The following is a 15,114-nucleotide window of genomic DNA, read 5'->3' as shown; positions in this document are numbered from 1 at the left end:
GGTACCTATTCAACAAATACATGGAATTTTTCAAGGCATACATCCACAAAGATACGGGTAAAGTTGAATTGCTTAACATACTCCTAACCATATCCATTAAAGTTATATTATTCCTTTCTGATACACCATTTTTTGTGGCATACCAGACATTGTGTATTGTGCAAAAATGCCACATTTATGAAGGAGTTTAACAAATGGACCTGGGTTTTGCCCGGTTTCATTGTATATCTTCTGTAATACTCACCACTTCTACCAACCTTAACAACTTTCACCTTTCTGTCTAATTGCTTTTCTACTTCATTCAAGTAAATTTCTAAGGCATCAACTGCCTGAGATTTCTCATGCAGTAAGTAGAATCGTCCCTTGTGACGGATGCGAGGGGGACTAATACCTTCCCCGTGTGTAAAAACAACTCCCAAACCTTTTACTCTTAAAGTTCATAGACCCGCTTTTTGGTTTTTCTAACGTTTTCCTCAAATAAACGTTGGTGGCAACTCCACGCATTTTCCTCCCTAGGAAGACGCTCCCATGAGCCTCGCGTCGCCCTCCAGTCGAAGGGTAGGTTGCAACAGTTGGCAACTCCGCTGGGGACTATTTTAGAGAGTTAGGCCTTCTAAATCTTGTGCAATATCATGACTTTCCCTTTTGTCGGTTTCCTTTTATTTCTCTTATGTTCTTGTATATAACTCTTGGATGCTTTTAGTGTTTTTAATGTATGCATGAGGTAGATATTTATTCATTTGATGCACACAAACACCAACATTTTTTGCACACACGGTGAGTTGAAAAAAGGGCCTTATACCTGGGTCCGTGGGAACATAGGAAGCGGAGGTGAATCTGTGATCATGCTAAGTGTCCAACTTGCTTGATGATAGTGAAACCTCGTCTAGAGTTTTTCTCTTTGATGATAAGTTGTTGTTGGTAGTCCCTACCGCCACAACATTGATATCAAAGGGAATGATATCTCTAGAAACCATTGAGAGAGATATAACCGCCTTGGGAAGTTATCACTAAAAGTCTTTTAGTTCCTCCCGTTTAGGTTCCTAAAATAGGGGCACGAAGCAAACACGTTGCGTGTTTTGTTTTCTTTAACACTGCCATGCATATCCTCTAAATGTCATGTACGTCTTTGCTGCATGATTATTTGATGATATTACCATGCTTGTATGTCCCACTGTTGCACTATAAATCACACAAATTTTACGCGTTCGCATCGTGTCATCACACGCGCGTTGTATGTTGGTCTCATCATTATGTCACAGGAAATCGGAAGGTCCGTGTCACCTTCTTAAGTGCATACATGGGGCACCGTGCTGCCAATTGTTGCAAGTAAGAAGAGACAATTTTCTGGGCTCTCGTGTTCGTAAACTACATTCGTGTCATTCACCGCATAAACATCTCTTCATGCATTCATCCATTTCTCCCATGATAGATGTCGGAGTATTGATTCAGACAGGACTTTTCAACCGTAAACATGGGATCAAATCAAACACCTCTGCTCAAGAAAAGGTTCTATCAAGAGCTTAGAGGTCGCCAGTTTACAAGAGTTGGGGAAATTGATGGGTCAACTTCAATGGCAAGCCTTCCGCAAAGCCTATGGTAAGATTTGGGACCTAGCTACGATACAAGTCTCCCTGGAAGCGATTGCATCCCTTACCCAGTATTATGACGAGCCCCTGAGGTGCTTCACAATTAAGGATTTCCAGCTAGTGCCGACTGTGGAAGTGTTTGAAGAAATCTTGGGATGCCCGCTGGGAGGAAGGAAGCCATATCTTTTCTCGGGTTTCTATCCCTCCATGGCTAGAGTTTCCAAGGTAGTGAAAATCTCGGCACAAGAGTTGGACCGGGTAAAGCAAAATCGGAATGTTGTAGTCGGAGTACCAAGGAGGTGTTTGGAGGAGAAGGCAAAGGCCTTGGCAAATCAAGGCGAATGGGCTTCTTTTATTGACATCTTGGCACTTTTGATCTTCGGAGTTGTCCTCTTTCCAAATGTGGAAGGGTTAGTGGACCTTGCAGCGATTGACGCCTTCCTCGCCTTTCATGATCATAGGGAAAGCCTGGTCGTCGCCATTTTGGATGACATGTATGACACGTTTGACTGGAGATGTGAAAAAAGCGATGCAAGAATTGTTTGTTGTACACCGGTTCTCTACGTGTGGCTGGTTTCACACCTTTTTCGTCAAGAAAGTAGGCACGTCTGTCCGCTACAAGGTCACCATGTAACACCCTGAAATATTACTAATTATAAATTGATGTTTAATTGTATTTATTGTGTTATTTGATTATATAGTTGACTTGAATGAATTGAGGTATAGCTTGAATTAGTCATGTGTGAATTTCTTGATGTGGATGTTGAGTTTTGTTGAGCTAAGTTGAAATTGTAAGTTTTCAAATTTTTTCCAATAACTACCTCAGTAAAATCGACATCCCTGATTTGTTAACCGTTGGATCATCTTTATTTTTTTCTGGGGATTCATAAGAAACATATCCACAGTTTGACCGTTGGGATTTGCAAAATAACATCTGGAGTGTGAGATATGAATTTGTGACATAAGAAACATATCCACTGTGGACCAGCTCGCCCAGGCGAGTGTTGCAGACTTTAAATTACGAACCAGCAGCAGAAAACAGCCATTTCTTCCTCCTCCCTTCCCCCAAAACCCTCCCCAACACTCCCAAACTCCTCCTCCACCACCCACGACCACCGGTGGCCGCCGCGAGCCGCCATTGTGTGCCGTTGAACCCCCGCACCAAGAGGAACACTTTAATCAGAGCGGAATCCTCAAAATCCTTCTCAAGGATTTAGTGGAGAAAGTTCCCCCAATCCTCCATTTCATAGCTTTTCTGAGGTAATCTTGATTTCTAAACCATTCTCCAAGTTAGTTTGAGTTCCCCTTAGTGTCTTATGTGTGTTGGGTACTGTAATAAACTGTTTTTATACTTCCTTTGAAAAACCCTAGGAAATGAGACATTGTAAAAGTTATCTTTTTATGAAATGGGTGTTCTTTTTGTGACCTTCACTGAGCCCCGGTCATATTGGCATGATCAGAATTTCAAAATGATGTCTCCTTTTAGTAGAACCCAAAACATCCCTCAGCTCTTTTATGTTTTGACAGGGGTATTTGACTTTGAATATTGTTATTAACTTTATTTCTAAAATCTATGCTAAATTTCCTTCAACTTGGTATATAGAAACTTGCGTTTGGACTGACGAGTGTGAACAAGAAAGACCTTTGAGTGACGCAAAAAGGAACTGACGGAGAACTCACAATAGGTGAGGGGGGTTTATTATAAATTTACCATTTTTGACACCATAGTTAGGGTCAGGGAACCTAACTATGGGAATATATGCTTGTCCTTGTTGCATGCTGGTTTTTTAGAAAATAATGTTTTTGAGGAATAGGATGCGATATATCTATTGTTGATGAATAACATTATTGTCTTTATTAAACTTGTGTTGTTTGAAGACCTGGGGAGTGTGAATCCCAGGCATGAAAGATATATGTATATGTGGAATGCGACTTACTGTTGATGTTACTATTGATGACTTTAATTGATATGTGGTGATGTTGATATTTATGATGATATTGATTTGAGATGATTTTGTTAATGATGATCATGTCAACGTGAATTGATGTTATTATTGATGATTATGTAATATGGAATGATGTTGTTGTTGTTGATAATGTCATTGAGATGAGATAATGTTGATGTTGAGAGTGATATTGAAATAAACTGTTGATGATGTTGGAAATGCATTGAGATGATGCATGTTGTGTATGTTCATGGGGGGTGCATTGACCTTGTCGAATGTCCCTGGTGAGGGAAAATAGAGTGGTTAAAGAGTTTAAGCATCTCTGAGGGGATGACTTAGGATCTTTAATTCATCCATGGTCATTGTACTTGATGGTGCCCATGTTTCATACGTTGTATGTAGTGTATGTTCATGGGGGGTGCAGTGACCTTGTTGGATATCCCTTGTGGGGGAAATGCAGTGGTTAAAGAGTTCTAAGCATCTTTGGAGGGGAATGGCTTGGAATCTTTAATCATCCACGGTCAGTGCATTGATGGAGCTCATGTTTCATACTTCATGTTGTATGGAAATAGTATAAACTTTTCTAGTAAGTACTTGTAGTTCCTTGTGAGGAGGAATACTTGTACCAGGGGGTGTGTCACTCGGCTTGGAACTCCCTTGAGACTCAGGCTGATCACCGTGGGGTGGGGGGGGGGGGGGAGTTGCCTGTGCACGACAGGGTGGCCTCGACACTTACTGCCTAGTTTTCCTAAGTGAGAGTGTCCCGTGGACACGCTTAGGCTATTTCCTTGTGAGAGTGTTCCCTTGATGGGAACAAGGGGTTGTATTAAATATAATCTCATCCCCGCCATTAGACAACTTGGCTACCCCCATGAGAGGAGTGCCATCGGAGGAAAGCATCACACCTTTCATCGCATGGGGTTTCAGTGACCCCAACGCGAGGGTACTTCAAGGAGTTCGCAAGGAATGGGATGACGTGCGAAGGAAGGACAAAGAGCTTAGGGGAAGTAGTAATGGGATCATCGACGGTTATCGTAAGAGGCTGAGAGTCCACACACAAGGTTTGGATTGGCTCCCAAAGCAAAGGGCTGCGAGAGGGGAAGAAGCCAAAGCTCCGGAAGAAAGTGAGGAGGTACAAGCCTTAAAGGCGGAACTTGAGAAAGCCCAGGCAGTCAAGGAGAAGTTCAAGTCAACAGCCATCAAAGTTCGAAGGGAGTATGATGAACTGAAGGATGTTGGATCAAGTGGCCTTAGAATAATTAAGAAGAGGGGGTTGAATTAATTATTAATGTGTCTTGACTAATTAAAATTTATCCTTCTTAATATTACTAGATTCAATTAGGCTTTACTACTAAGTTATGAGAAAGTAAAGAACCGAAACAAATAACTTAGACAAAAGTAAAGCGAAAATAAAGAGTGCACAGCGGAAATTAAAGAGTGTAGGGAAGAAGGAAACAAACACAAGTTTTTATATTGGTTCGGCAACAACCCGTGCCTATATCCAGTTCCCAAGCAACCACCGGTTCTTGAGATTTCCAATAACCTTGTAAAATCCTTAAAAAGCAAAGATCCATAAGGGATGTACCCTCCCTTGTTCTCTTTGAACAACCAAGTGGATGTACGCTCCACTTGAACTGATCCACAAGAGATGTACCCTCTCTTGTTCTTAATATTACAACCCAAGTAGATGTACGCTCTACTTGTACCACAAAGGATGTATGCTCCAATGTGTTAAGACAAAGAATTCTTAGGCGGTTAGTCCCTTGAATCTTTGTAAGGGGAAACAAAAGTTATCTTAGGTGGTTAGTCCTTTGAAATCTTTTTTTCAGAGGGAAGAGGAAGAATCAAAAGAAATCTCAGGCGGTTAGTCCTTTGAAATCTTTTGGCAAGAGGGAGAAGGAAGAATCAAAAGAATTCTTAGGCAGTTAGTCCTTTGAATTCTTCTGGCAAGAGAGAGAAGGAAGAAAAGATAGCACACTTTTGTTTTTTTTGCAGAATTTCCACTTGCAGAAAAAACAAAGTTTTGAAACCGAAGTTTAGAAAGCTTTTTGGAAAGAGTTTTTGCAAAGAAAAACAATGGGCAATGGTCAGAAAAGATTTGAAAGAGATATGTGTTTTGGATTATTGTAAAATGTGTTCCAAGGTCTTGCTTTTATAGACTCTTCATGTCTGGTCAAAAAACCATTGGAAGAGTTATGACTTTTGAGAAAATCATGAGAAAAAAACCATTGGTTTTTGAAAAATTCTTTTAATACTTATCCTATATGAAGTCTTGACTTGTTCCTTCTTAATTTCTTCTCTTGAATCTTGAATCTTGGATTGGATTCTTGATGCTTGATTTTGAAGTCTTGAATCAATCACTTGGGCTTTTGGCATCATCAAAATTGTTTGGTTCATCATCATGAAGCTTTCTTCTACAAAGGACATCAACATGGCCACCGTCGAAGCCTTGGAATGGGAAACCAAGAGGACCCGGAAGGAAGAACACGGCCGAAACAAGTTTCGAGGAGCTCTATGGGGCAAAAATAGTGAGCTTAAGCTCCGAAGAGACAAGAGGGATCAGTCGCAGGTCGAAGGCATGATCTTGAAGGACGAGTTAAAGGCTTGCCTTAGGTCCAAAAGAAGTTTGTCCCAACAGTTAAGCAAGACATAAGGAAATATGTTAGCCATCATTGATAAATACAAAGAAGAGCTAAACCTAGCGACAGTTCATGAGGATAGGCTAGTGGATGAGTACGCCAAGGTATCAGTGGAAAAGGAAGCAAGGGGAAGGGTAATCGATTCATTGCACAGAGAGGCAATGATGTGGATGGACAGATTTGCCTTTACCTTGAATGGAAGTCAACAGCTTCCCCGATTGCTAGCTAAGGCCAAAGCAATGGTGGACGTGTACTTGGCCCCCGAAGAAATTCACGGGCTCCTTAACTATTACCAGCACATGATTGATCTAATGACTCACATAATTAGGAGTCGTTAAGGCAATTGTATTGTGACTATGATTTTGGCTAGTTAGACCTTTTTTGTTCTCTAAAAATATGAGATTAGTTTAATTCCATGAGTTTACTTAAAATACCTGTGTGAATCCAATACTTCAACAATTTATCTCTAGCATGCATTTATGTTTGAATTCCTTGTCGCATACTCACCATATTTTGTCTCTTTAGGGAGTAACACCATAACTAAGCGCGCTCCAAGGCATCCCTATCGAACCCGTTCTAAATCTAGGGCTATGGGGGACTTAGAGGAAGCACAAAAACAAATATGAAAGCCGACATGTCGGCTCTGAAAGATCAAATGGCCTCCATGATGGAGGCCATGCTAGGTATGAAAAGATTAATAGAGAGTAATGCAGCCACAGCTACCGCTACCAACACCGCCGCTGAAGCAGACCCGGTCCTAACGTCTACAGCAAATCTAGCACATTAACTCACCCCGGATATGGTGGGACGAGGAAGAGACACATTGGGGAATACCAACAGCCTGCATTTGGGGTACAATCGAAGTGCTTATCCCTATGGACTACCCCCCCAACTTTATGCCATTTGCCGTGCATGAGAACACGGACCATGCCATTCCTTTAACCTTCGAAGGGCAGCCTCCCCAGCCTGTAGGGGGATCCCGTGAAGAGCCTTGGGAGTGTGCCCAAGGGGACGTCGACTCATACCCCCCATTCACCACTGAGGGGACGACACCCAATGCCTTGCCTCAGCCTAATACCGCAGGAGTCTCTCAACCCCGCCCGATGCAGCCACTACTCTTCTCTGTAAGGGAACCGCCTCCGAAAGTGGAAGGAAGAGAAAAGCTCGATCTCATCAAAGAGAGATTGAGAGCAGTTGAAGGGTTCGGTGATTACCCCTTCGCGGATATGACGGATTTATGCTTAGTACCCGATGTCGTCATCCCTCCAAAATTCAAGGTACCGGACTTTGATAGATACAAGGGGACCACTTTCCCGAAGAATCATTTAAAGATGTACTGCCGGAAAATGGGGGCATATTCTAGAGACGAGAAGCTATTGATGCATTTCTTCCAAGATAGTTTGGCCGAAGCGGTGGTCATCTGGTATACCAATTTGGAAGCTTCTTGCATCTGCATATGAAAAGACTTGATTACTGCTTTCATTAGGCAGTATCAATACAAAACTGACATAGCTCCCGACAGAACCCAACTACAGAATATGAGCAAGCGGGAGCATGAGTCTTTTAAGGAATATGCCCAACGGTGGAGGGATTTGGCAGCACAAGTGGCACCCCCCATGGTAGAAAGGGAGATGATCACGATGATAGTGGACACTTTGCCAGTGTTCTACTATGAAAAGTTGGTGGGTTACATGCCCTCTAGCTTCGCGGATTTAGTGTTCGCGGGCGAGAGGATTGAAGTATGCTTGAAGAGAGGGAAGTTTGATTATGTCTTGATGTAAGCTCCATTGGAGCTTGTAGGCCTAGGATCTTCTTCATCAATAGATTCTTTTCCTTTTTGGAAGATGAATGACATTGGAATGGATAAGGAAGAGAGAGAAGAGACGCCACTTCAAGGAGAAGATGAGTCTAGAAGAAGTTCACCACCATAGGAGACCATGGATAAGAGCTTGGAGGAAGAAGGAGATGAATGATGGGAGAGGAAGAGAAGAGCACGAACTTTTGTGCTCTAAAAGATCTTTGAAATATGAAGTTTAATTTTCAAATGATCAAAGTTGAAAAAATGCACACACATGGCCTCTATTTATAGCCTAAGTGTCACACAAAATTAGAGGGAAATTTGAATTTCTATTCAAATTTAACTTGAATTTGAAATTGAATTTGTGGAGCCAAATTTTGGAGCCATAATTTCACTAATTATGATTAGTGAATTTTAGCTATGGTTCATCCAACTAATCCAAGATCAAGTCCAAGATTCTCCACTAAGTGTGCTTAGGTGTCATGAGGCATGTAAAACATGAAGGACATGCACAAAGTGTGACTATATGATGTGGCAATAGGGTGTAGTAAGCAAATCCTCACCTCCTCCTCTAAAATTTAATTGTATTGGGCTTCTCCCAATTCAATTAAATTTATTTCCAACCACACACATCAAATATTCACTTAATGCATGTGAAATTACAAAACTACCCTTAATACAAAAACTAGTTTATGTGCCCTAAAGTATAAGGGCTAAAAAATCCTACATTTCTAGGGTACCTTACCTATTTTATGGAGCCCTAAATACAAGGCCCAAAAATAATGAAACCTTAATCTAATATGTACAAAGATAAGCGGGCTCAAACTTAGCCCATGGGCCCGAAATCTACCCTAAGGCTCATGAGAACCCTAGGGCCTTCTCTTGCATCTCTGGCCCAATCTACTTGGAGTCTTCTATCCAATGCCCTTGTGGGAGAGGATTGCATCAGTCCTTCCCCCTTGAAAAGGATTTGACCTCAAGTCCCGAGGTTCTTGAAACTTTGGGCTTGTTTCCTCAACACCTGTAAAAAGAACAAAAACATATGTATTAGTGGTGTTTGGTATGTTGAAGTAAGGTAAGGTCTGAAAACCCATTTCCTAGGCATCTTCCCATGAAGGAACATGCTTTCTTACAAAGCACAAGGATTTAAGCTCTTGCAAACCAAACCCCCATCCAACAACTCTTTTGCTTGAGGAATAAACTTAAGCCCAGGAGGTGTAGCAATGCTAACAAGTGTCTTTTTACAAAGGAGAAAATGTGGAGGTTGTCTAAGAGGGGAAGTTTCTTTAATATTTGTCTTTATTTCAAAATGGCTTTCCTTCTTAGCTAACCTCTTGGAGGAGACACTTACCTCCTTACACTCATCCTTAACCATTAAAGGTTGTCCTTCTTCTTGGGGGTAGATTTCTTCACTAGATTCTTCCCCTTTTGCTTCTTCACTTTCACTAGAGGAAGGTGAAGTAGTAACCTCATCTTGGCTACTATAAATGTCTTGGCCCCTCATAATCATGGTTTTCTTGGTGGGGCATTGAGAAGTAACATGTCCTCTTCCAAGACATTTAAAGCACTTCATGGAGCTAGTCTTCTCTTGCATACTAGCCTTAAGGGGTTGCTTTTCTATTGTCTTCCCCTTATCATCTCTGGGCTTAGAAGGTGTCACCCCTAAGATGCCTTGACCTTGGCCTTTCTTTGGATAAGAGTGAGAGCCATAAAATTTTGAAGTAGACTTCCTTTTAAGTTGTTGCTCTACCCTTATTTCCCAATCTAAGTTAGCCTCTACATTGTCCTTCCCATGGAAGTATGGGAGGTTAATGTTAGCCTCTTGAGGCTTTCTTTCCTTTTCTCTTTTTTGGGAGTCATGTTTAGTATGTGAACTATGGCGCCCTCTATAATAGTCGCTATGTTCTTCACTTAAACTCTTGCAAGAGTCATGACTACTATAGGAGGCATGTTTTTCTCTTTTCATTTCTTTCATTATTTTTCTTCTTTCTTCCTCTCTTATTTTTTCTCTTTCATCTTGACTTATTTCTTCCACTCTTTTTTTACCTTTTTCTTTTCTCTCTTGTTTTTCTTTCCACAACTTAAGGGATCTCAACTCATCTAATATCTTATACAAGGGTTCCTTAGGAGTAGAACCCTCACCATTAACACTAGATGAAGAATGAAGACTCATGTTGGTTCCTAAGTTATGGTTCTCTCTTGTTGGGGGTTTGAAAACAAAAGGTAAAAGAAACTATAGTTGAAACTAGCCAAAATAAACACTAAAAGATGTGTGAAAAATAAGGTAAAATCTAATTGGTAAAAGGCAAGCTATCTAGGTGGTTTGACAATGGAAGTTAAAGGAAATAAGCTATGAAAGTAAGCAAGAAATGTAAACTAGGCGGATCCTAATATTGTTCTGATGACTACATTTAAGGTTACCAACAAAACACTCACAATCCTAAGGGAAAATTGCCTAAAATTATTACACACAAATGGAAGTAGGGTGACCTATTGGAGGCTCCTAACTTACTTCCAATGAAAGGCCTTTTTGTTACAAAATTTGAAAGCAATGAAAGTAAGTAAATTGTCAATTACAAAATTACAACAAGGTCCTCAATTTTGGTGGTTGTTCTCTCTTTGGTGATTCACTCAATTTTGAGTGCTTCTTAGTCCAATAGCTCTTAAGGTGGTTTTCCCCTTGCTTCTTGACTCAAATTCTTCAAGGGATGGCACCAACCCTCCTTTCCAATTCCCTATATGGCACCTCATAAACAAGGAAACAAAGAGACAATCAATAACCAAAGACCCAAAAAATGAAATGAAAGCTAAACCAATACAGTTTTAACAAGGCAAATTTTCAGGGATTTTTCAACAATTAAAGCAATGAAAAACACATAAAAGCAAGCTAGGACTCAAAGAGAAACTTAGAATGGCTCTAGAGTGAGTAAAAAAAAACAAAAAAAAAAGACTCAAGAAACCTCTAGTTTTGGCACTTGTTTTCACACTAATTTTCAATTAAAATTTCAGAACTAAGATTGGTATAAAATAGGAACCAATTATAGAACAAATTTTGAGCCAAAACAACAAGTACACTTCCCTTTCACTTTTTTTTTTTCTGAACACTGATTTTTCTGCCAACTTTGTGATTTTTATTATGTTTTCCTTTTATCCAAATCACTCGATTCTTTTTTTATAATTTTGGTCCAGATGTCTTGAAAATTCAGTAAAACTTTCAGCTCAAAATTCGTAGTTACCAATTCCCAGTAATTTATACACATTCGTGCGTTCAAGCTGCTACCAGCGATTTCAACCTAGAAATCAAGAGTAGTGTTTATGTTTCTTAAGGCTTGGATAGTTACAATTTGTGTTTGTTTATGCTAAATTATCTTGAATAACACAATTCAAGAGAGCTTAATACTTATTTTGATTCACAAATCCAGCCACAACTCAGCACCACAACTCAACTTCATCATAGGCATCATGTAGGAAACTTAGAAAATAAAAAATAAAAAAGAGTTCAACAACAAGACTACTTCTAGGAATTGATTTAGAACATGTTATGAACTAAATAACATGCATGAATTAGACTCAAAATTCAAAAGATAGGCTAAGAATGACAATAATAAATTAACAAATGTATCTAGAATTCAATCAGCAAAATAAAAATTCAACACAAACTTAGAACATAATGTGACAATTACTATGACTAAACATGACTCTAAGACAACATGGATTAAGTGATTTACACTTAGATTTTTGTGTTTTTTCTTTCTAATCAATATTTTGCAAGAAAATTTAGATCTAAGGTTCAGAACAAGAATATTATGAATGAAAAATGATAGAACCTAAAATCAACACAAAAACATGATTCAAGAGTAGATCTACAAAATTTGAACCATAGAAATGCAAGAACAAGTGTAGATCTAAGATTTAATCGGTTTATTTTTTTGAATCTACTCAAAACAGCACCAAACCACAAGACAATGGAGGATATACATGGAGAATAAGATGAAGAACAAGGAATTAAAGAGAATTCACCGAACAAAAAGATAGAGGAAGCAAAAGAACATCACCTAGATGAAGATGCTCTAATACCACATGATGTAAGCTCCATTGGAGCTTGTAGGCCTAGGATCTTCTTCATCAATGGATTCCTTTGCTTCTTGGAAGATGAATGGCAGCGGAATGGAGAAGGAAGAGAGAGAGGAGACGCCACTTCAAGGAGAAGATGGGTCTAGAAGAAGCTCACCACCATAAGAGGCCATGGATAAGAGCTTTGAGGAAGAAGGAGATGAATGAAGGGAGAGGAAGAGAAGAACACGAAATTTTGTGCTCTAAAAGAGCTCTGAAATCTGAAGTTTAATTTTCAAATGATCAAAGTTTAAAAATTCACACACATGACCTCTATTTATAGCCTACGTGTCACACAAAATTAGAGGGAAATTTGAATTTCTATTCAAATTTCACTTGAATTTGAAATTGAATTTGTGGAGCCAAATTTTGGAGCCACAATTTCACTAATTATGATTAGTGAATTTTAGCTATGGTTCAGCCAACTAATCCAAGATCAAGTCCAAGATTCTCCACTAAGTGTGCTTAGGTGTCATGAGGCATGTAAAACATGAAGGACATGCACAAAGTGTGACTATATGACGTGGCAATGGGGTGTAGTAAGCAAATGCTCACCTCCTCCTCTAAAATTTAATTGGATTGGGTTTCTCCCAATTCAATTAAATTTATTTCCAACCACACACATCAAATATTCACTTAATGCATGTGAAATTACAAAACTACCCTTAATACAAAAACTAGTCTATGTGCCCTAAAATACAAGGGCTAAAAAATCCTACATTTCTAGGGTACCTTACCTATTTTTTGGAGCCCTAAATACAAGGCCTGAAAATAATGAAACCTTAATCTAATATGTACAAAGATAAGCGGGCTCAAACTTAGCCCATGGGCCCGAAATCTACCCTAAGGCTCATAAGAACCCTAGGGCCTTCTCTTGCATCTCTGGCCCAATCTACTTGGAGTCTTCTATCCAATGCCCTTGTGAGGTAAGATTGCATCATGTCTCCCCCGCCAGCACAAACAATAGAAGGATCGAAGTAGCTGGGGCAAAAAGAAAGGAAGGGGACGCCCATGTCATCACCTTGGAACCCGCTTGGCCAAAGTCTCAGCAAGCCTCGCATGGTACTCACCAGTACGCTCAACACCACCCAAGTTTTTTGGCCTGCGCTGAAAACTCTTCTGGCTCAGCTCCCGTCCAGCCAAGGACGTTTGCACCATTGCAAAGGGCCCCTGCTCAGACTTCAGCTCTGACGCAACCTCGTTCCCCCAATGACACCAATCCTGGCATGAACTTCAACATGGGAAGAAACCCTCCGATGAAGAAGCTTCCAGAGTTTGCCCCAATCCCGATGACATATGGAGACCTGTTGCCATCCCTGATTGCCAACCAATTGGCAGTGGTGACCCCTGGAAGGATTTACCAGTCTCCCTTCCCAAAGTGGTACAACCCCAACACGACCTGCACGTATCATGGGGGAACACCGGGGCATTCGGTCGAGCAATGCATGGCCCTCAAGCACAAGGTCCAGAGCTTGATCGAGGCAGGATGGTTGACGTTCCAAGAAGATGGGCCAAATGTAAAGACGAATCCGCTCACCAACCACGGGGGATCGGCTGTGAATGCAATTGAGGTGTGCAGTTTGCGAAGTCCTAAGCATTTAAAAGACATCACAACCTCTACGAGGTTTATTTTTGAAGCCCTGCAAGAGGCAGGCGTGGTTCCTCTCGGTGGGCACAAGGGGGATCCTTGCTTGATGCATCCGGGTGCACCGCATGATATGGAAACATGGTCAGCGATGGAGGAGCTGTTGCAGTAGATGATAGACCAAGGCCGACTTGAGATCGGCAACGAGGACGAGAAAGAGAAACATGTCTGCATGCAGTTAGCAGACAAGGAAAGTCCCAAGAAGCCCAAGCCTTTGGTGATACATTTCACCAGAGATGCAGCTCCCCAAAATCACTAAGGCCCTTCGACGTTGTCAGGAAGTAAACTTGTCCCCTTCCCCTATAAAAATAGCAAGGGGGTCCCATGGAGGTACGCTCCTCAGAAGCTGAATGAGAGGAAGGAGAAGGCCACTGACATTGTCTCACTTCCCGCCAAAGTGACCAATATCACCAGACTAAGTGGTGTGAACCACAGCAGCTGCATCTTTGCAGTGCCTGACCTGCCAGTACGACCCTCGAACGCCAAAGGAAAAGCAAAGATGGTCACAGAAGAGACCAGTGAAGCAAACCCTACCCCGGATGAGGATTTTCCAGCGGGGAGGTTCGCTGAAAAAGGGGAAGGACCCGACAGAAAATAGGTATCCTTGGAGAAGGCCAACGAGTTCCTCGCATAATCCAATAGAGTGAGTTCAAGGTAATTGAGCAGCTCAACAAAAATTTAGCTAGGGTTTCTCTTTTAGAGCTTCTCATGAGTTTTGAGCCTCACCGAGCATTGCTAGTTAAAGTTTTGAACGAGGCCTATGTGGCCCAAAACATCCCCATGTTAGGCTTCGAGGGGATTGTCAACAATATCACTGCCAATAACTACCTTACCTTCGCTAAGGAGGAGATTCTCGTCGAGGGACGAGAACATAATAGGGCTCTTCATGTATCTGTCAAATTCATGGATCACATCTTGGCCAAGGTGCTTATTGACAATGGCTCATGTAACACCCTGAAATGTTATTAGTAATTATAATTGATATTTGATTTGATTTGTTGTGTTATTTTATCCATAATTATTTTCAAAGAGATGAATTTAGTTAATAGAGGGGTGTGGGTAGATAAAAATATAACTTCTCAAAGAAGCCTCTCGAGAAAGATTCTCAAAGAAGCCCACGAGGAAGCTTCTTGAGGAAGTCTCTTAATGAAGCTTCTCAAGGAAGCTACATGAAGCTGTCTCGGAAAAAATGCTTCCCAGCCTTTGTTAACCGTTGGATCTTATCGAAATTTGGTCTGCAGCTTCATAGAACACTTGTCCACGATCTGACCGTTGGGATATTTGAGAAGACGACTGTAGTGTGCACGAAATTTCCGTTTCCCGATGGCATTAATCACTTGTGCGTTTTGAGCCTTGTAGTCTGTGTAGCTTTGGAAAAACGCCA

General features: G+C 40.9%; 1 protein-coding gene across 1 annotated transcript; it reads left to right on the top strand.

Annotated features, from left to right (window-relative positions):
- The first annotated feature begins 7,049 nt into the window (after nucleotides 1-7,049).
- On the top strand, nucleotides 7,050-13,842 carry LOC114401909. The gene is made up of 3 exons (XM_028364484.1): nucleotides 7,050-7,597; nucleotides 7,661-7,891; nucleotides 13,017-13,842. Exons 1-3 carry the CDS (start codon nucleotides 7,050-7,052, stop codon nucleotides 13,840-13,842), a joined length of 1,605 nt encoding a protein of 534 aa, XP_028220285.1.
- The last annotated feature ends 1,272 nt before the right edge of the window (nucleotides 13,843-15,114 follow it).

Source organism: Glycine soja, chromosome 20, assembly GCF_004193775.1.
Source record: "Glycine soja cultivar W05 chromosome 20, ASM419377v2, whole genome shotgun sequence".
NCBI lineage: Eukaryota > Viridiplantae > Streptophyta > Magnoliopsida > Fabales > Fabaceae > Glycine > Glycine soja.
This window is presented reverse-complemented; position numbering and strand designations above follow the sequence as displayed.